The sequence below is a fragment of the Emys orbicularis genome, chromosome 9 (assembly GCF_028017835.1).
Source record: "Emys orbicularis isolate rEmyOrb1 chromosome 9, rEmyOrb1.hap1, whole genome shotgun sequence".
NCBI classification, from domain to species: Eukaryota; Metazoa; Chordata; order Testudines; family Emydidae; genus Emys; species Emys orbicularis.
Genome location: NC_088691.1, coordinates 55,448,152 through 55,467,847, shown reverse-complemented (window position 1 = coordinate 55,467,847; position 19,696 = coordinate 55,448,152). Strand labels below are relative to the sequence as shown.

Below are 19,696 nucleotides of genomic sequence, written 5' to 3'. Positions count from 1 at the left end.
CCTAATTCTTCCCCCCCACCCCACCCCCACCCCCCCAAAGATGGAGGGTGGAGACCCATCCTGGACCTTCAACAACTCAACATCTTTATCAGAAAGCTGACATTCAGGATGATTATCAACAAGGGATGTGGTTTGCGGCTCTCGTCATGAAGGACATATATTTCCATTTGGATGTTCACCCATCCCACAAGAAGTTCCTGTGTTTCATGGTGGGAGAGGAACACTACCAGTTTTGGGTCCCCCCTGTTGGAATCACTACAGCACCCAGAGTATTCACAAAAGTTTTCTTTGAGGTAGCAGCCCAGGTGAGGCACCAGGGCTAGATGGTGTTCCCATACCTGGTAGGCCGATCTTGTCAGGAAGTCATGTCAGTGACAGGATCTCTTCAGTAACTTTTTGCTACCTTAGGCATTTTGTATAAATGAAGAAAAGTCTGTTTTGTCACCCACAAGGACAATAAGTTTTATAGGAACACAGCTGAACTCCGTCTCTGTGAGAGCATTTCTGCCCGTAGACGGATTTTGCATGATGAGCAACCTGATTTCCCACATCATCCGTAAACCATGAAGTATGGGGCACCAGTGTCTCACTGTTGGGCGAGGTGGGTGCATGTACCTGTGATGCCATTCACCAGACTCCACTTGTGTCTGCAAACTTGTCTCCACTAGATTTAGCAGCCAAATTGGCACTCCGTCGACTCCAAATGACTGTTCCTGCCAGAGTTCTCACCTCCCTCTTCTGGTGAGGACTTTTCAGCCCTCCCATATCAAGATTGTTTGAGTTCCACATAAATCAGACAATACGCTTACTTGTATTTTTCCTGAAACCCCTCGCTTATTCTGAAGACAAGAGACTTCACTCCCTTGATATCAGGTGCACCCTGACATTCTACCTGCAAAGAACCAAACCCATTAGAAAATCTGACACTTTATTACCCACACGATCTCTGCGCTATGGCAAGCCATATCCTCTCAGAGGATTTCTAAAGTGGGTTTTGAGATGCATCTTAGAATGCTACAAAATAGAAAAAAATTCCTGTTCCTGGGGCATTACAACTCACTCAACATGAGCGCAAGCTGCCTCCGCGGCATCCCTCAGATGTTCTGCTACAGGCCCCTTGCAGGGCAGCAACGTAGAGTTCTGTCCACACGTTCATGACACACTACGCTCTAGTCCAAGCAGTAACTGCAGATGCAGCTGTAGGAATGGCAATACTACAGGCATCTCTGCTGCCACCTTCCTTGCACCCTTCTCTAGTCTGAACACTGCTAACTAGTCACCCATGTGTGGAATATACATAGGGACCAGCATTCTAAGAATAAATGGAGGTTACTTACTGTAACTGGAGGCTCTCTGAGATGTGTGGTCTCAATCTGTATTCCACCACCTACCCTCAATCCTCTCAGCTTTGGATTTGGTTGGATTGTGATAAGAAGAGAAACTGGAGAGGTGTTGACCCACATTGCCTTTTATGCCCTTGGTTGGGAGCACAAGGGGGAGCTACAGACACCAGTTGGAAGAATTTCTGGACTTTGGTTCATGCATACCCACGTGTGGTCCCTATCTGCATTCCACATCTCGAAGAACCTTCAGTTACAGTGAGTAACCTCCATTTCTCTGGATATGATCTTCAACAGGCTTATCTGTTAGCTCTGCAACTTTGTGTTGGTGATTGGCTAATCAGATAGTCAGTCATTTACAGTATAACCTCAAAATCTACAGTTTTGAACCGAATTAGTTGACTTTGTTTTCAGTTCATACTTTCTTCTCCTTCTATGCAGGTATCAGAGGTGCTGAAACTCGGGGCCCACTCTGGTCTCGGAGAAGTGATGTGAGCAGGTACAAAAATCTCTCTTAATTACATTCCTCCATGTTCGGCTTCCTGTGTTGTTTGGCTTCCAACTTCTGGTATTTTTGTGTGTGTGAATAAAAATTTATGTGCATCACCTGCAGATGCTGAGGAGAAACCTCTTTGGAGGGACTTGGTAAATTATGGAACATAGCTATGTAATGGGCATCTTGTGCAGGATGTGCCGCACTATCATAATGACAACACACAAGTGCATCATAGAGTCCTGGAGGGAGGGGAATTAAAGCAGGCCATTTGGATAGCAGGGCAAGGGACAGCTGTAGCTCTAGAAAGCGAGGAAAGCAGTGCCCAGCCAGCAGCCAAAGCTTTTAGCACTGGAGAAGGAATGTTTTTGCTATCTCTCCTTGTGTGAGTAGGGTTAGAGATGTATGTAAAAAGTTGTTTGGGAGGAGGAAGCGTAAACTCATTGTTCCCACTCTGGTCTACAGAAATCCTATTGCATGATATTAAAAAGACAAGGTGGGTGAGGTAATATCTTTTATTGGACCAACTTCTGCTAGTGAGAGAGACAAGTGTTCGAGCCAAACAAAGTTCTTTAGGGCTGCAAAAGGTGGTACTTGCATTACAGCTAAATGCAAGATGGAACAGATTGTTAGCATAAGGTAGAGTGGTCCGTTAACACCTCTGCAATCATAGGACAAAGGGTGAGGGGGCTAGCAGGTTACAGGTTGTTGTAATAAGCTGTAAATCCAGTGTCTGTTCAGTCCATGATTTTTAGTGTCTAGCAGAATTATGAATTTAAGCTCCCAAGCTTGTCTTGAAAGTGTTATGCGCAGGCTTCCTTTGAGGATGAGGACTGCTAGCTCAGATATAGAGTGATCGCTTTGTGAAAAGTGTTCACCCACAGGTGATAGGTTATTTTTGTCATTTATAATTTTCATGTGTGATTTCCACCCCAACTTCAACAAGCCCACTAAACTTTCTGGAGTGCTTCCACACTAATATCAACTTCTTGGACACCGCAATCGCCTTAAACAATGGAACCTGACAGACAACCATATGTAAGAAATACACAGATCGCCACCTCCACCTTCGTAGATCCGGTAACCACCCTAAACACACCCAGAAATCTGTTACCTACAGCCACGCACTCAGATACCACAGAATATGCTCTGAGGAGAAAGTCTGGGATATACACCTTAACTCAATCAAAACCGCCTTCACCAAACAAGGACACTTCAGCAGAGAAGTAGATTGCATCATGGAACTGGACACCAGTTTATTCTGAGAGAACCTGCTTCAATAGAGATATTAAAACCTCCTCTGACCACAGACCCCTAGTAGTCACCTACCGCCCCCCATTGGAACCAGTATAGGATATCCTCAAAATACAACCCAGACTCAATGGGAACCACATCTTGAAAGATCTTTTCTGAACCCCCACTTCTGGCCTTCACACAACCCCCCAGCTTCTCCAAACTCTTAATCGGAAGCAAGCTCCCCGCAGACCAACACACTCTGGCCACCAGGGCAACACCAGACCTTGACAGAAACAGATGCAAAACCTGCAGACATCTCCACTGCTACAATGATGAACACCTCCCACAACGCACCTTGGATCCTACACAGGCCTATCATAATGTGGTATACCTCATCTAATGCATTAAATGCTCCAATAACAATATGGATGAAACCAGACAAATCTATGCTCTTGAATGAACTCATGCAGGAAATTTATAAAAGAGGAAAAACATCCTATCACCTGTGGCTGAAGATAAGAACAGCCATACTGGATCAGACCAGTGGTCCATCTAGCCCAATATCCTGTCTTCTGAAGCATGTGGCATTGGCCACTGTCAGAAGAAATGAATAGAACAGGCAATCATTTGTGTGATTCATTCCCTGTCGTGTCCGCTCCCGGCAAAGAAAAGCTGGGGACAATGAGTATGGTGTTGCATCCCTGACCATCCTGGCTAATAGCTGTTGATGGCCCTATCCTCCAGTAACTTATCCAGTTCTTTTTTGAACCTTGTTATAGTTTTGGCCTTCACATCATCTCCTGGCAACAAGTTCCGCAGGTTGACTCTGCGTTGTGTAAAGAAGTACTTCCGTTTGTTTTAAACCTGCTGCCTATTAATTTCACTGGGTGACCCCCTAGTTCTTGTTATGTAAGGGGGTAAATAACATTTCCTTATTCACTTTCTTCATACCAGTTGAGATTTTATAGACCTCCATTATATCCCCTCTTAGTGATCACCTTTCCAAGTTGAAAAGTCCCAGTTTTTTAATCTCTCCTCATGTGGAAAGTCTTCCATATTCCTAATCATTTTTGTAGCCCTTCTCTGAATCTTTTCCAGTTCTAATATATATATCTTTTTTGAGAGGGGACAGCCAGATCTGCACGCAATATTCAAGATATGGGTGTACCATGGATTTTTATAAAGGCATTATGATAGACAGAAAATATCTATTCTTTTTCTAATGGTTCGTAACGTTAGCTTTTTTTGACTGCTACTGCACATTGAGCAGATGTTTTCAGAGAACTATCCACAATGACTCAAGACCCTTTTTTGAGTGGTAACAGCTAATTTAGACCATGTTATATGTATAGTTGGGATTGTTTTCCAATGTGTGTTACTTGGCATTGATTGACATTTGAATGTCACCTGCCATTTTGTTGCCCTGTCACCCAGTTTTGTGCGATCCTTTTGTAACTCTTCACAGTCTGCTTTGGACTTTACAAAATGACTCAAGATAGTTGTCTGTCTGCAATTTTTGCCATTTTGCTGTTTACCCCCTTTTCCAGATTATTTATGAATATGTTGAACAGCACTGGTCCCAGTACAAATCACTGAGGAGACACTGAAAATTGACTATTTATTCCTGCCCTTTGTTTTCTGTCTTTTATCCAGTTACTGATCTATGAGAGGATCTTCCCTCTTTTCCTATGACTGCTTACTTTGCTTAAGAACTTTAGTGAGGGACCTTGTCAAAGGCCTTCTGAAACTCCAGGTACACTATATACACTGGATCACTCTTTTCCACTTGTTTATTTGACCCCCTCAAAAAATTCTAGTAGATTGGTGAGGCATGATTTCCCTTTACAAAGCCATGTTGACTCTTCCCCAACACATTCTATTCCATCTATGTGTCTGATAATTCTGTTCTTTCTTTACTATAGTTTCAACCAATTGGCCTGGTACTGAAGTTAGGCTTACTGGCCTGTAATTGCCAGGGATCGCCTCTGGAGCCTTTTAAAAAAATTGGCATCGTAATAGCTATCCTTCAGTCATCTGGTACAGAATGTGATTTAAGTGACAGGTTACGTACCAAAGTTGTTAGTTCTGCAACTTCACAAGGTAAGGTATTTCCAGCAGAGAGAAGGGGAAGTATTACCATTATACAAGGCACTGGTGAGACCTCATCTGGAATACTGTGTGCTTTTTTTAAAAAAAAGATTAATTCAAACTGGAACAGGTGCAGAGAAGGGCTACCAGGATGATCGGAAGAATGCAGAACTTACCTTATTAGAGGAGATTTAAGGAGCTTGGCTTGTTTAATCTAATCAAAAGAAAACTGAGGGAGATATGATTGCTCTCTAAAAATACATCCGAGGGATAAATACCAGGGAAGGAGAGGAGCTATTTAAGTTTAAGGGCCAATTATGGTACGAGAACAAATGGATATAAACTGGTTATCAACAAGGTTCTGCTTGAAATTAGACAAAAGTTTCTGACCATCAGAGGAGTGAAGTTCTGGAACAGCTTTCCAAGGGGATCAGTGGGGACAAAAAAACCTAACTGGTTTCAAGACTGAGCTTGATAAGCTTATGCAGGGGATGGTATGATGGGACTCCCTACAATGGCAGGTGAATCATCTGCAACTGCTAGTAGCACATATTTTCGGTGGCTAGAGATGGGACACTAGATGGGAACGGCTCTGAATTACTACAGAGAATTCTTGCCCAGGTGTCTGACTGGTGGGTCTCACCCAAATGCTTGGGGTCTAACTAATTCCCGTATCTGAGATCAGGAAGGAATTTTCCCCAGGTCAGATTGGCAGAAACCTTGGGGGCAGGGGGTTGCCTCCTTCTAGAGTGAGGGTTCGCCTGCTGGTTTGAACTTGAATAAATGGCGGATTCTCTAACTTGCAGTCTTTAAATCATGATTTGAGGACTTCAGTAATTCAGCGAGAGGCTATGGGCCTATTGCAGGAGTAGATGGGTGAGGTTCTGTGGCCTGCAATATGCAGGAGGTCAGACTAAGGCCAGAAGGGACCATCTTGATCATCTAAAGTCTATGAATCTGAGTTGGCTGTTTGAATAGAAAAGTCTTCTGTTTGTACACCTTGTGCTATAAAAGTACAAAGCTGTACTTCTATAAAACATCTGGGGTACCTAACCTGGATATCGACGATCTTATCACACTAGATTGAATTTGTCTTCTAATGTACAGTGGGTTTAGGATCTAATACAAGTCATCTTATATATGGGTCCCTTTTTAAAAAGGAGACTTGGATCAAAAAGAAATGCAAGAACTTTTTCATTTTGGAGCATTTATACTGATAGAAGTAAAACATGTCCGTGTATAATTCCTTGCACAGTAACATGCTGCACTTCAGATACTGCATAGTTTTCAAGGGTAATCCTTTTCCAGTAAGGATAGCAGCTCCCCTAGCAATCCTATAAGAGTCAAGTAAACTTATTCTATCCACCCACTTTAAGGCCATGTCTGCTCTACAGTGGCACAAGTATGATGTACTGTAGATGCTTCCTACTTTGACAGAAGAGGATTTTCTGTCAATGTAGGTAATCCACCTCTCCAAGAGACAGTGCTAGCTTGACAGAAGCGTTCTTCCATCAACCTAGCTGGATTTAGTGAGGTTAAGGTCGACCTAACGCTGTCATACAGGGAGTGAAATTTTTCAGATTTGTAACTAGGTTGGCCTAACTGTATCTGGATGCATACCCTTCAGGTAAACTAGTGCTTTCTTTTCGTGAGGAGTTTTTCATTTATGAAGATGATGTTTTAAAAAAAAAAAAAAAAAAGTGAACCGTACGGAGTTTAAGCATAGAAGTTTCTGGTTATCAGGGAATAACGTACAGATTATCAAGGGTGCAAAGTTTGGTTTAAGATCGGGTGGCATAAGGAATACATAATCTGCAATATCCCTGATTGGGGGTAAAAGGTTGATGGGTCAAAGTACAGGCATTGAGATATGAGGGTATGAAGTTCATAAAGTGGCTGTTTGGGTGTGGAGTGTGAGTGGATATGATGAGGATGGATTGACCCTCATTTGTTGAGATTTAATGTTCAGGGAGTTTATGGTTCCAGTTCATATGATCCAACGGAGAAAGTCTCTTAGTCCGTTTCTCGTAGTCTAAGAACAATGTCACTCTGGCTCACGCCTCCTGGTACTGTCGGTGGCCGGTGATGTGCTCGATGTAGAATTCATGATTGTCGTGCATTATATCTTAACTTTAAGCTACATCTTGTATCCTTATTTTAGCCATGCTTTGGTACTAGCCCCAGTCCCCTACTTTGGGTATTTCCAGCTTTCCTTCCCTTCGCCTTTCCCTTCTTCCCTGCATCCCTCAAAGTATTGATGCTATAGAATGGGTCAAGTTAAACTTTTTTTTCTTGCACGTTGGCCAGATTCCAACCCCACAGAGAGCCTTTCCCAACCCTCCCCACAAACCCCTGACTTCTTACCCAACAGGTAACTTACTAAGTAAATATCCCTAGTTGTGAAACTCTGCCCGTTTTTGTCTCTAAGATCTCGGACTTCAGCAGAAAACTCACAAGAGCCTGAAATGACAGTTGGGCAGAAAAATGAAGGGGTAAGGTTGGAAGCTCCAGCTTTTTTCCTCTTTTGAAAAATGTGATGTCCTATAACTAAACTGTACATTCAACCCTAACTGTACTTCCATACTTGAGCATATCATTGAATAATGTGCTTAACCCAGTGGCATATGGCTTTTGTGAGAGTGCGGTCTTTGAGACTTACAGAGTATAGTGATGGTGGAAGACCCCTTGTGATTCTGGGCTCTGGTCAGTATGCTGCATCTGCTCAATTTCTCTTCTGTCCATCTTGGAATTTGATGGGCAAACCCTCAAACATGTAACATTTATTGGAGTTTATCCACATCACTATAGGATACACTATTGCATCATCAGTCCTTTCTGAATAGATTTTGCTTTGCTTGCATTTTCCCCCTGATTCTTGTCTCTGAGATTTGGCTTGGTGCCACAGTTAAATTTCCAGATTGTAAACCAGGTAAACCTTTTTTCTAACTACTAAAATTCTTTCAAGGTTGCTGCATTTTTAACTACGTTTTAATTTTTATTTTTCTAAACTAGAAATACAACACCACTCTGCTTTATACATAGTTGTTTATGTTCACCTGTATTTCGCTTGCTGCACGGGTGGGAAGATGGGTGTGTCTAAAATCTATTTTTTAAATAGGCTAAGCTGGGATATCAGGAAAACTTACACGGTCTAAAACATAGAGAAGTACCAAGCTTGGATACAAAACTGTCTTTTGTCAAATATCCAGCCCATGTGGGATACTTTTTTTTTTTTTTTAAACCAAACCAACTTTGTAGCCCTCTACAGTGGCAAAGAACCTCCCAAACATAAACTGTTGCTATAGATCTCCACTTTACTAGACTTTTGATAGTCTCATATGACCTTCTCATAAACAAACTAGAGAAATATAGCCTAGAGATGAATCTTCTAAAGGTGGGTGCACAACTGGTTGAAAAACTGTACTCTGAGTAGTTACCAATGGCTCACAGTCAAGCTGGAAGAACATTTTGAGTGGGGTCTTGCAGGGATCTATCCTGGGTCCAGTTCTGTTCATTATCTTCATAAATGATTTGGATAATGGCAGAGAGAGTACACTTTTATAAAATTTGCAGACAATACCAAGTTGGGAGGGGTTGGAAGTGCTCTGAAGGACAGGATTAGAATTCAAAATGATCTTGGCAAACTAGAGAAACGGTCTAGGATGAAATTGAATTAGGACAAATGCACAGTACTGTGCTTAGGAAGGAATAATCAATTGCACAAATACAAAATGGAAAACGACTGCCTAGGAAGAAGTATTGCAGAAAAGGCTTTGAGGGTAATGGGGGATCACAAACTAAGAGTCAACTACATAATACTTTTGCGAAAAAACCACCCAATTATTCTGAAATATATTATCAGGAGTGTTGTAAGCAAGACATAAGTAAGTCTGCTGCACTCAGCGCTGATAAGGCCTCAGTCGGAGTACTGTGTCCAGTTTTGGCATCACGCTTTGGGAAATGTGGAAACTCCAGAGGCGAGCAACAAAAATGATTAAAGGTCTAGAAAACATGACCTACAAGGAAAGATTGGGAAAAATTTGGTTTGTTTAATCTGGAGAAGAGCAGACATAACAGAAACATTCTTCAACTATGTAGAAGGTTGTTATAAAGAGGAGGGTGATAAATGGTTCTCTGTATCCATTGAGGACAAGACAAGAAGTAATGGTCTTAAATTGCAGCAAGAGAGATTTGTTGGACATTAGGAAAAACTTCCAAACTTTAAGGTAACGATAGTTAAGCACCAGAACAAATTTACCTAGGGAGAATGTGATATCCATCATTGGAGGTTTTTAAGAACTGGTTAGACAAACACCTGTCAGATGAATACCTAATCCTGCTTCAGAGGAGGGGACTGGACTAGAATGACCTATTGAGGTCCCTTCCACTCATACATTTCTGTGATTGTCTTCCTGAGTCTGAAAGTGGCCTGAAACACTTTCCTCTCACCCACTTAACTGCAGTGAGTTATTAACGCTAAATCCTAACAACTTCAGTCTAAAGCAGTGGTTCTCAATCTGTGGGTCAGGACCCCAAAGTGGGTCGCAACCCTGTTTAATGGGGTAGCCAGGGCTGGCTTAGACTTCGCTGGTGCCTGGGGCCGAAACCTAAGCCCGAGCCCCACTATCTGGGGCTTCAGCCTTGGGCGCTGGGGCTGAGATTGCAGGCCCCCTGCCTGGGGCTGAAGCCCTTGGGCTTCAGCTTCTCCTCCTCCTTTTCCCTCTCCTCCCCCCCCCCCCCCCCCCCCCGTGGCAGGGATCCGGTGGGCTCAGGCTTCGGTTTCCCCTCTTGGGGTCGTATAGAAATTTTTGTTGTCAGAAGGGAGTCGTGGTGCCATGAAGTTTGAGAACCCCTGGTCTAAAGCATTTGAAAATTGGCACATTTAATGGAAGTGTGCTCAATCCTAGCAATACCTCGCCTGACTCCGAATGAGAGCTAGACTGAGTGTTTAATTCGATGAGTGTGGAATCTGACGGTCGGGAGTATTTGCTGAGTGCTTTCATTTGATATTTGAACAAGACTGTCACATTATGCACTGTAACAAATCATAACTTCCTGTTTAAATGCTATTGAGCTTCCTTTTGTATAACAGAGATGGCTGGAGGCTGACCTGTCAAAGGAGGTGTCAGTTCGGTTATGTCTGGGCAGTAGGAGCTCTGCTGTAGCCAGAAGGCCAACTGCACTTGTGGTGAAAGAACAGAAGTGCCCAGGCCCAGAGAAGAGTACAGAGCGCCTTCCTGAGCTCACAGAGGTACCATGCCTTTTTTGGCTTTCTGGTTTGGAGAGGTGAACTAAAATGGATGGAATCATTTGGGCTTTTTTGCAGGTTCTTTTTGTGTGCCCACCTGATATTAGCTAATGTACTGACCATGTTCAAAAGGGATCAGGGATTCTAGGTGCCTCTTCTAAAGTAAATTTTGTCTGCTATTCGTACCTTCTAATCACTTCGAATCAAGCCATTCTTGCCAATCCACTAACATCTGATTTGCAGGGAGCTAGCAAAAGAAATGGATGCTTTTGCTCATTCCTTTATAAACGGTCTGATTACTTTCTTATGCATACCTTGGTAGATGCTACAATAGAAGAGACAAGGGCATTTTCCTTGTTTGTTAGTTCAGCTCAATCAAAAATAGAATTTATTTATTTTTGGTCCACAGATCAAAATCCATCTTCTACCAGCAATGAAACTAAACATTACTTAGACTTCTCTCTTTGCATCCATGACAGCTCTAACAGTGTGTATGATCAGATACAAAATACAGACTTCCTAACTGTCAGTGTGGCCTCCAATACAGCCCACTATAATGTTCCCTTTCATTCCCACTCAGATGTGTCTGGGAGAATTAGGTTAGTCTTGTGGTGACCTTTGGGACACAACAAATCTAGACTCTCTTGTAAACTAAAGGTGAGAAATGAGTTTGAGCTGAGAATGCTCTGCTATCAGCCCCATTCCAGTTAAACCGAGTGATGGTTGGCTGACTGCTGAGGATCACAAGGGCCACAATATTGCATGGGGGACAGGTGGTTTTCTCTTTGAAACTCTCTACTTTTTTTTTTATTGTCCTTTCTTCAGCTGTGCTCTGTCTGCTGATGTGCATGTTTTGCGTTTTTCTATTTCTGCATGATACCTATCTCTTATTCTGACTGAACTACATTGATTGCCTGTGAAACACTTGCAATACTGGTTTTAGTGTTTATTGAATTCTCTTAAGCCTCTTAAACTCCCATTATCCCTTATAATCCTTAAGAAAATGACTGAACTTCCAAACCAGAGCCAGTGTAAACATATCCATGGTTCTGAGCTGGGGTAATCTGATAAATCAAAACGACTGAAGCGCCATTTAAAATAGCTTAAAAGTGTAACCATCCAAGTAAATAGCATGAAGTGCAGGCATCTGTGTGTAGTACCTTAGGCTTCATGTACAAACTTAACAGAAAAAGCTACCAAAGCTAACAATCCTCTGCTCTGAAACGAACACTGGTATCCTTGGCCTCCCAGTGTCACTGTATGGTCAAGCTCTTCCTCCCTCCTTTAGCAGGCTTAATCCTCTACTGGATTTCACTTAAATACTTTTTTCAACTTAGTGTGATGCACCAGTTGGCCTGCTCAACATACACCCTGGTTCAGGACTTCCTCACTAGTCACATTGTGGAATTGCTCATTTCAGGACATGGAAAGAGAAATCACTAATGCATTAGGCCATGGCCAGGAGGATGAGATCTTGAGCAGCGCCTTTAAATTAAAGGTCACCCGTGGGGATATCCAGACACTGAGGAACCATCACTGGCTCAACGATGAGGTAAAATTAATCCAATAGGAATGTTTGTGTTCTGCGTGCATATATATTAAAATGTGCCCACAACTTTCTCTGACATTTAGCTGCTGACAGGCTTAATTTTCTGATCCACACCTCAGTTCCTATAGGAATATCCATAGGGTTCTGAAAGCTGGGCCTTTAAGAGGGAACAATACTCCTGAAAATCTGTCTCCCTGTATTATGCTGCTTTCAAGAGTTAGCAGCAACTTGGGATCAGATTTGACTTTGGGGAATGGGTGAAATAACAAGTGTTTTAAATGCAGGACTCAAAGGAAGGAAGTTAGTTCAGGAGTCTTAGAACTTGAGTTCTAGTCAGTGTGGTCTTTTCAGACTGCAAATTCTGAAGAGTCCAGCAGATAAAGCTTAACTTTAACAGACAAATGAGTATGTCTCCTTCATTCTCTGAACTCTACTCTCTCTATTATATAGGTAATCAATTTCTACATGAATCTTCTGGTGGAGAGAAATAAGCAGCAGGGATTTCCAGTGCTTCATGCTTTCAGTACTTTCTTCTACCCCAAATTAATTTCTGGGGGTTACCAGGCAGTAAAAAGATGGACCAAAGGTGTGGATCTCTTCAAGCAAGACCTCATCTTTGTGCCCATTCACCTGAGGGTACATTGGGGATTAGTGGTGAGTCAAATTGGCCCATCCTTGGAATTGGAAGGGAAAGGAAAACCTAGAAAAGGCTTTAGTTCTTGCTCTGTAGGCAGCAGGGAGTCTTTGGCTACGTCTGTTGCACCAATGCCTGTCTTTCAATAACAGGTAATAGATGTCAGAAGAAAGACTATCAAATACTTTGACTCGATGGGACAAAGAGGCCACAGTATCTGTGAGATTTTGCTGTAAGTAGATGCTTTAGTGAATCTATCACTGCGTTTCACACATACAGGAAGGATTTTTCCACAGTCACTCACTGGAAAATGTGCTTTACGTAGCACAAGACTTACCCTTAAGGGACAAGAATCTCTTCCTGGACTAGTCACTGCCAGTAATGTGCAAATTGTAACATCATCCAGCTGCTAATTATATCCTGTCCTCCCGGGGACATTTGAGTATGTTTTATGAACGAACCATCATTGAGTGACCTGTTAAAGCTCTGATGCCAATAGAAAGACAAAATCCATTCCTCTTTCAGAACATTAACCTCAACACACTTCATAGGACCAGAACTCCTTCCTAGGGGATATTGACATCCTCTATTACCAGTGAGAGACCCCTCTACTTTCTAGCTCTTCTGCCATTTTTTGCAGCTCTTAAGTAACCCACCAAATTGTATTGCACACATAATCCTCTTGTATGCTCTATTAGAGACATTGGAGTTAATTTTTATGTAAATAATCCTTTCAGTATGTTGAGTGAATGCTGTAGTTCGTTTGACACTGACTCTTCTATTGCACCAGTACTCATGTTTGATGTTACATAAAATCACCCTGTACTGCCCACCTCTGTTGGAGATTGACTTCTGAGGAAAGGGTCTGTGTGACCTTGTGAATCACTACCAGTATCTCATGTGCCTCACTTTTTCTGGCAGTGCCCCATCTGAGACCCGAGTCCAATATAACATGGCTGCAGCATTACCTATGAAGTCTCTAACTTCTGATTTAAAATCTCTTAAGTAATGTGAATAGTTCCTAGGCACATGTGGGTTTACCTTCAGCATGTATGATTATATCCTATAATCCTCCTTCCTGGTACTTCAGGTCTTTGGTGCATAATTAGTGAAGACCTTGTCAGGCAACTTTACAGACGATTGGCCTAAAATATGAAGACCTTTGATTAGAAAAGTCTGATACCTCTTTTTGTTTTGTTTTGTTGAACAGCCAATATCTGCAGGAAGAAAGCAAAACCAAGAGGAACCTAGATATTGATCCTTCAGAGTGGACACTTTACAGCATGAAATCACATGTATGTGAACAGTGTTTGAGTCTGATCCATGTACTGTAGCCCAACACCACAAATGCCTTCAGGAGAAACCATTCTAAGTTTTGAATGGCTGTTTGTGGGCTTTTTCTAATGCCCATAATACAGCAGCCCAAACTGAACACCGGAAACAATGTTTTGATGGACTCTTTAGCAGTGTCTTTTATTTACTTGATTGGCCTGTCACTGCTTCTTTCCTGACTCAGTTTAGACATGAAAAATATGCTAGCAATCTGGAGTGGACTGGAGTCCTTGGAACATCCATCCAGCTTTCTTCCTTTGGTCCAATAAGCTGGTGCTGTGTCCAAGAAAAATATCTCAAACGCCATTATTTCTTACTAGGGCGAAGGCCATGTTAAGACTAGCACTTATGTCAGCAAAACTTTTATCGCTCAACGGTGTGTGTGTGTGTGTGTGGGGGGGGGGGGGGGGAACCCTCCCCGGAGTGGCATAAGCACTGGTGTGCACAGCACTGTTGGCGGGAGACGCTCTCCTGCTGACATAGCTACCGCCTCGCGTTGAGCTGGTTTTATTATGTCGATGGGAGAGCTCTCTTCCATCGGCATAATGCGGTTACACGAGCGCTCTGACCGCAGCACAGCTGTATCAGTACAGCTGTGCCGCTGTAAGCTTGTAAGTGGCCTTTACCTTCATTCTTTTAAGGCGCATGCTGATGCATGAAAGATGTCAACAGTTCCTGTACAGGAACTATATACAGTAGTTGATCTTTTGTACATGTGCTCACTGTATTTCTTGGACTGCAGCTGTGAATCTGGCTTTGAACTTTTAACGATATTACGGTATTGGGGTAGTAGTGCAAATTAAAAAAAAAAAAAATTTTTTTATGGTAGGTAGCTTTTTGTGCTATTTGAGAGACTCCTCTTCCTTCTGCAAAGATGGTTTCAAATTACTGCTGTTGTCCATGCTTGACCTCGAATCTTCTAAAATAAATGTCTGTTCTGTCGTGTTCTCCAAATAGCTTTGTCTGTAGAGATCCTCCTCCCCTCATCTAGATTGGGTTTGGAGGAAGGGAAAAAAAAAGCAAAGGTGCTGGAGGGGAGACTGGCATAGCCTCGCATAGAACATGCCCTGTTGTGAGCTGGAATTGCTCTTTCCCAGTTCTCAAAGCTTTCTAGGGGCTTTGGCACATTCAGTTCAGAGGAACTCTTAGGATGCCTGTGGAGCTGTGAACTCCAGCTGCAGGTGAATAGCTCCTGTTGCTTTGTGCTCAGGCAGTAGTAATTCATATAATAGATCCCACGCATTAGTTCTTCCCCTGGATAGTTGGAGTTGTCTTGCCCTGGGTCACTGGAGAACAAGCTGACATTGACCGTTCTGATTTGTAGCCAATACCTTGTGGGGAGGGAATTAAAGGTCAGAGCTAAATTCTCCCCACATGCAACTTCCACTACAATCAATGAGAGCTGTTCATGCATCATCAAAGGCAAAACTTGTCCTTTAGTAGCTCTCATTGTACAGAATGGGAATTCCCTCCGTCACTTGCAGGAAGCGCTAACTCAAGAGTGGGGGAATCTGTATTCTTTCTAGTAAGCAGCGTTAGTAGGGTTCAAAGCCCCACTGGGGCCTGGGGCCCATAGTACACACTTACGTAAGGACATCCTGGGCTGGGAAAGTGTGCATTCTAAAGATTTGACAGGTGAAGGACCAGGATGTTCCTTGCCAGCAAATGGAACATGGTGCAGCTGTAGTTATGTGATTTGTGAGGAGGTGTTAAAGCTTATTTCCTGGATTGGAGGACACAAGCGGCTCATTAAAATGCTGCTGATACACAGTACTGAAGATAATGCATTGCATATTTCGTAAGAAAGGCACACTTAAAGCAAGGTGAAAGGACTAACATGCAACTTGCTTCCACTGCTCACTCATAGGAAATTCCACAGCAGCTGAACGGAAGTGACTGCGGGATGTTTACCTGTAAATATGCAGACTATATCTCCAGAGACAAAACTATCACTTTCACTCAGGTGAGGAAAGCTCTACAAATTTTTTTTTCTCTCCTGCTGGTAATAGCTCACCTTAACAGATCACTCTCATTATAGTGTGTATGGTAACACCCATTGTTTCATTGTGTGTGTGTGTGTGTGTGTGTGTGTGTGTGTGTGTCTCTCTCTCTCTTCCTACTGTATTTTCCACTGCATTCATCTGATGAAGTGAGTTTTAGCCCGCGAAAGCTTATGCTCAAATAAATTTGTTGGTCTCTAAGGTGCCACAAGTACTCCTGTTTTTTAAACTGACCTGTGGTGCCTCCAATCTCTGGGCATGTTTTCCCTGTCACCTGACTCCTCTAATTAAATTGTAAGCTCATCTCTTGCTAGTTACACACCTACCCCCATGGGTCCTGGTCTTGGCTTGGGCCTCCAGGTGCTACTGTCGTACTGACAAGTGAGCCCTCCCAGCCCTGTGAGCTGCATTCCCTGCCTTTGCTTATGTCCATTTGCCAAGCATCATGTCTTAGTCCTCTGGTGCGGGGGGCTGGAGCTGTTTGTAGTAGTAGGCTTGACTTAGTTATGGCATCTTCGAGGCTCCTTTCCAAATAGCTTTTTCACAAGTTAAAATACTGGCTGTTTTCAGCTGCACTGGGCTTTTCTTAAAGGATGTGCAAATTCTCAGTCATGACATTCATGTTTTTCATTAAAGTCAGCATTTGCCAGAGCATTGCATTTTCTGTCCCTTAGTGTAGGGCAAAGTTGTGGTATCAAATACCATTGCATGGGAACTGTGGCAAATGTTGAACACTGACTGTTATGGTCAGTGCCTACAGAATGTGGACAAATACGCTTATTCTGACCCCTTTTACTCTGGTTTAGTGTTTAATAGTTTTTTTTTTTCTTTCTTCCTTTTAGCACCACATGCCTCATTTCCGCAAAAAGATGGTATGGGAGATACTTCATCAACAGCTGCTGTGACCCCAGACTGAGAGATACTCACACAGTGATTCTATGATCACCACGTAGTGACAATTAGTTCTTAGCTTAACTAATTTGTTTGAATGCCTTATTTCAAAAGGCACCTGGGCTAACAGCTTCCTCTCTTCAGAGTAGGCTGTAAAGCAGTGGTTTTGTCCACTCCAGAGAATTACATTTGTTTGGAATATGCTAATGCATCCTAACCGCAAAGCAAAGAGATCTCTGCAGCCTCTGAGCTGTGACTCCTAAGGGACTGGAGTGGGTGGTTAAGAACAGATCCCAAACAAACTGCATCAGTTCATGTTGCTGAAGACTGGCAACTTCTAGTGCTTCACTGCAGCCATTGGAACTGTGGTGCAAACTCTGGCTGGCGCACGGAGGTATCCTGTAGAACTGTCACTGTCTGTCTGAAATCACCTTCACGGGGACGACGTGTTTAGCTACTGGTTCAAGGAGAGGTTTGCTCTGCTTCTGGATGATAGAAGACTCCACTTGATTCCTAAAACTGGATTTGTAAAGACCCTAGGAGCAAGGCATTTATGTTTTGATTTGTAACAAATCCATAGTGAAGCCCCTGTAGCTGGGGTTCAGTATTTGTTTCAAGAGACTGTCCCATGTGAAAATGAATATTTATTTTTCTTTATTAAAATGAAAGTGTGCTGTAACTTATGGAAGGGGTCTTTTCTGGACTAAAATCTGCAGGAAGAGAACCAGAGTAAATTTGCAGTTACCTTTTCAAAATATTTTTGCATAGGAAAGTTAGTTTCCAGTTCACTTTAACATGAATGTGATGTTCCGTTAGGAGGTCTGGAAGAGTTTAAGATGAAGAATATAAGAATTGAGGAGGCTGAATACCCTGCGTCAGCAGACAGTGGGGGAATTTAAATTATTCAGTAGATGGGGTTGAATGTTATAAGTGGGGAGGGGGATATGCAGGATGAGAGGAAGAATGGCCCAGTGGTTGGGGTGTTAACCTGAGACTGGGTTCAGTTCCTCACTCTGTCGCAGCCTGCTTGTGGGACCATGGACACGTCACTGTCTCTGTGCCTTAGTTCCCCCTCTGTAACGGGAGGAAAAACCCTTCATTATTTCACAGGGGATAGTGAGCAAAAAATGTAATGGTGAGGTGCTTGGATACTAGAAGAGGATATTTGCATGCTGTGCATTTCCACGTGGCCTTCATTTGGCTCTTTGGCTAGGTTTCCAGTCACTAAGCACCCCTCACAGCAGCCCACATTGTCCCTCGTGTGCACATGGCCCACAGAGGCTTGGTTAAGGTGACTCTCTCAAATTGGGAGGAACCCTGGTCTCCCAACTCCCAATCCCACAATTTACCCACGAGACCATCTTCATAAGCAGCTTATGTTAATGCTTATGTAAGTGGAGATGACACTCACCATAATAGGCAGATGTTACTAGAGGAGGGAAACAAAAGATCATTGCATGGCAGTGATTTCTATTCAGTTAGGTTTATCATGAGAGAAGGCGAACCCTGCTCTCTAGGGGAGGGATGTCAGACATATTGCCTGCCAGCTGCATCTAGCCCATATAGTTTCATCCAGCTTGCAGACTTCACATGAATCTTCTGGCTTGTCTTCATGACATCAGAGTCGGCATTACAGGTGTGTGGTTTGTAGAGTGCATCAAAGTGTTTCACTCTAACTCACCTGTAGACTCTGCTAGTGTGCACTGATGCAGTCCTGTTTCGAACAGGACTACATCAGTGTGCACTAAAGAACATTGAGTGCATGCCAGCAGGGCCCACCTGGAGAAGTTGGAGCACAACACACTGGTGCATTCCATACCCTACATAGTCCACATGGGGCAGTGTAGACAAGCCCTTAATTTCATTATTAGGACAACGGTGGTCGACGCAGTTATTTGCTCCAAAGTTGATGCTCTGGTTCAAGTTAAGAGATGCCAGGTTTCTGGGAGCAGCAGTAGTGGTCTCTAAAATAAATGTATGTAATTACCAACAGAGAAATTAACACCGAAATAGCCCTTGTAGAGTGTGGCCTGCATCAAGTGGCAAGATGTCCAATCAGGCCGGACATACACAATGAGTTTGACACCCCTGCACTACAGTCAAGTTATGATTTTGAAATGATAATCTTCAAAACAAAGTGTAGTACAGGACAGAATCCACTCAAACGCTGAAGAAATGCCACCATTAAATAGCCTCCAAAGGAAGCTTTCTCTTTTTGTTTTACCTTAGAATTTGAAATTTATCTTCTGGGCTGCTCTGGGAGGTCTCAGATGTGTAGTGGGAGGGGAACACAGCTCCTGATATTTAATTGTTCACCCATTCAAATTCTTATGTCTTCCAAATGAATATTTTGAACACACTAACCAGTGTTGAAATGTTAGCGGTGAGGTGGTGGTGGTCTTTCCACTCATCTGCACCTGCCTGTAGCAAAAAAAATCGAGGCTTTGATTTCTCTGATTATGTCAAAGGGTGCTGAGGGAGATCTACCTAGGGGATCACATCAGATTAGTGCTGCATATGAACATAAAACCTAACTCACTTCACATTTTTTCCCTGCAGAGTTACATTTGTGCAGTTTCCACTTTAAGGCTTTCCCTCCAGTAGGCTCACAGTGATTAGCTGAGATCAATAGCCAGCTCCCACTACCCCTTTTGAGGAAGCAATACTGAAAGTTTTTCACATAAAAGTTGGATCTACAATGGGGCTTGAGCCAAGCTGGAGACAGTCACGCATGTGCAGCATGATTGGGATTCCTTTGCAAGCCAGTATTTGCAGGCAAAATGACGAGCAACTGCCACACCATAACATGCTGTGGCCATTCAACCTGAGCAGCACCTGCGTAGTGGGAGTTTACTCCTGCCCGTGGCAGCTTTTGAAGAATCTGG

The 19,696-nt window shown here is 43.0% G+C and overlaps 1 protein-coding gene across 3 annotated transcripts in view; it reads left to right on the top strand.

Annotated features, from left to right (window-relative positions):
- Positions 1-17,490, top strand: part of SENP2 (SUMO specific peptidase 2) — a 46,213-nt gene extending 28,723 nt beyond the window's left edge. For 2 of the 3 annotated variants that reach the window (XM_065410409.1, XM_065410410.1), the window contains 9 exons: positions 1,782-1,839; positions 7,586-7,649; positions 10,250-10,408; positions 11,826-11,957; positions 12,405-12,608; positions 12,741-12,820; positions 13,799-13,883; positions 15,788-15,883; positions 16,763-17,490. In XM_065410409.1, coding sequence (XP_065266481.1) covers positions 1,782-1,839; positions 7,586-7,649; positions 10,250-10,408; positions 11,826-11,957; positions 12,405-12,608; positions 12,741-12,820; positions 13,799-13,883; positions 15,788-15,883; positions 16,763-16,825 — 941 coding nt within the window. In that variant the 3' untranslated portion in view covers positions 16,826-17,490. Of the gene's footprint in view, positions 1-1,781; positions 1,840-7,585; positions 7,650-10,249; positions 10,409-11,825; positions 11,958-12,404; positions 12,609-12,740; positions 12,821-13,798; positions 13,884-15,787; positions 15,884-16,762 lie in introns of those variants that run through there. The other variant, XM_065410411.1, reaches the window with a different exon arrangement.
- Positions 17,491-19,696: the final 2,206 nt, after the last annotated feature.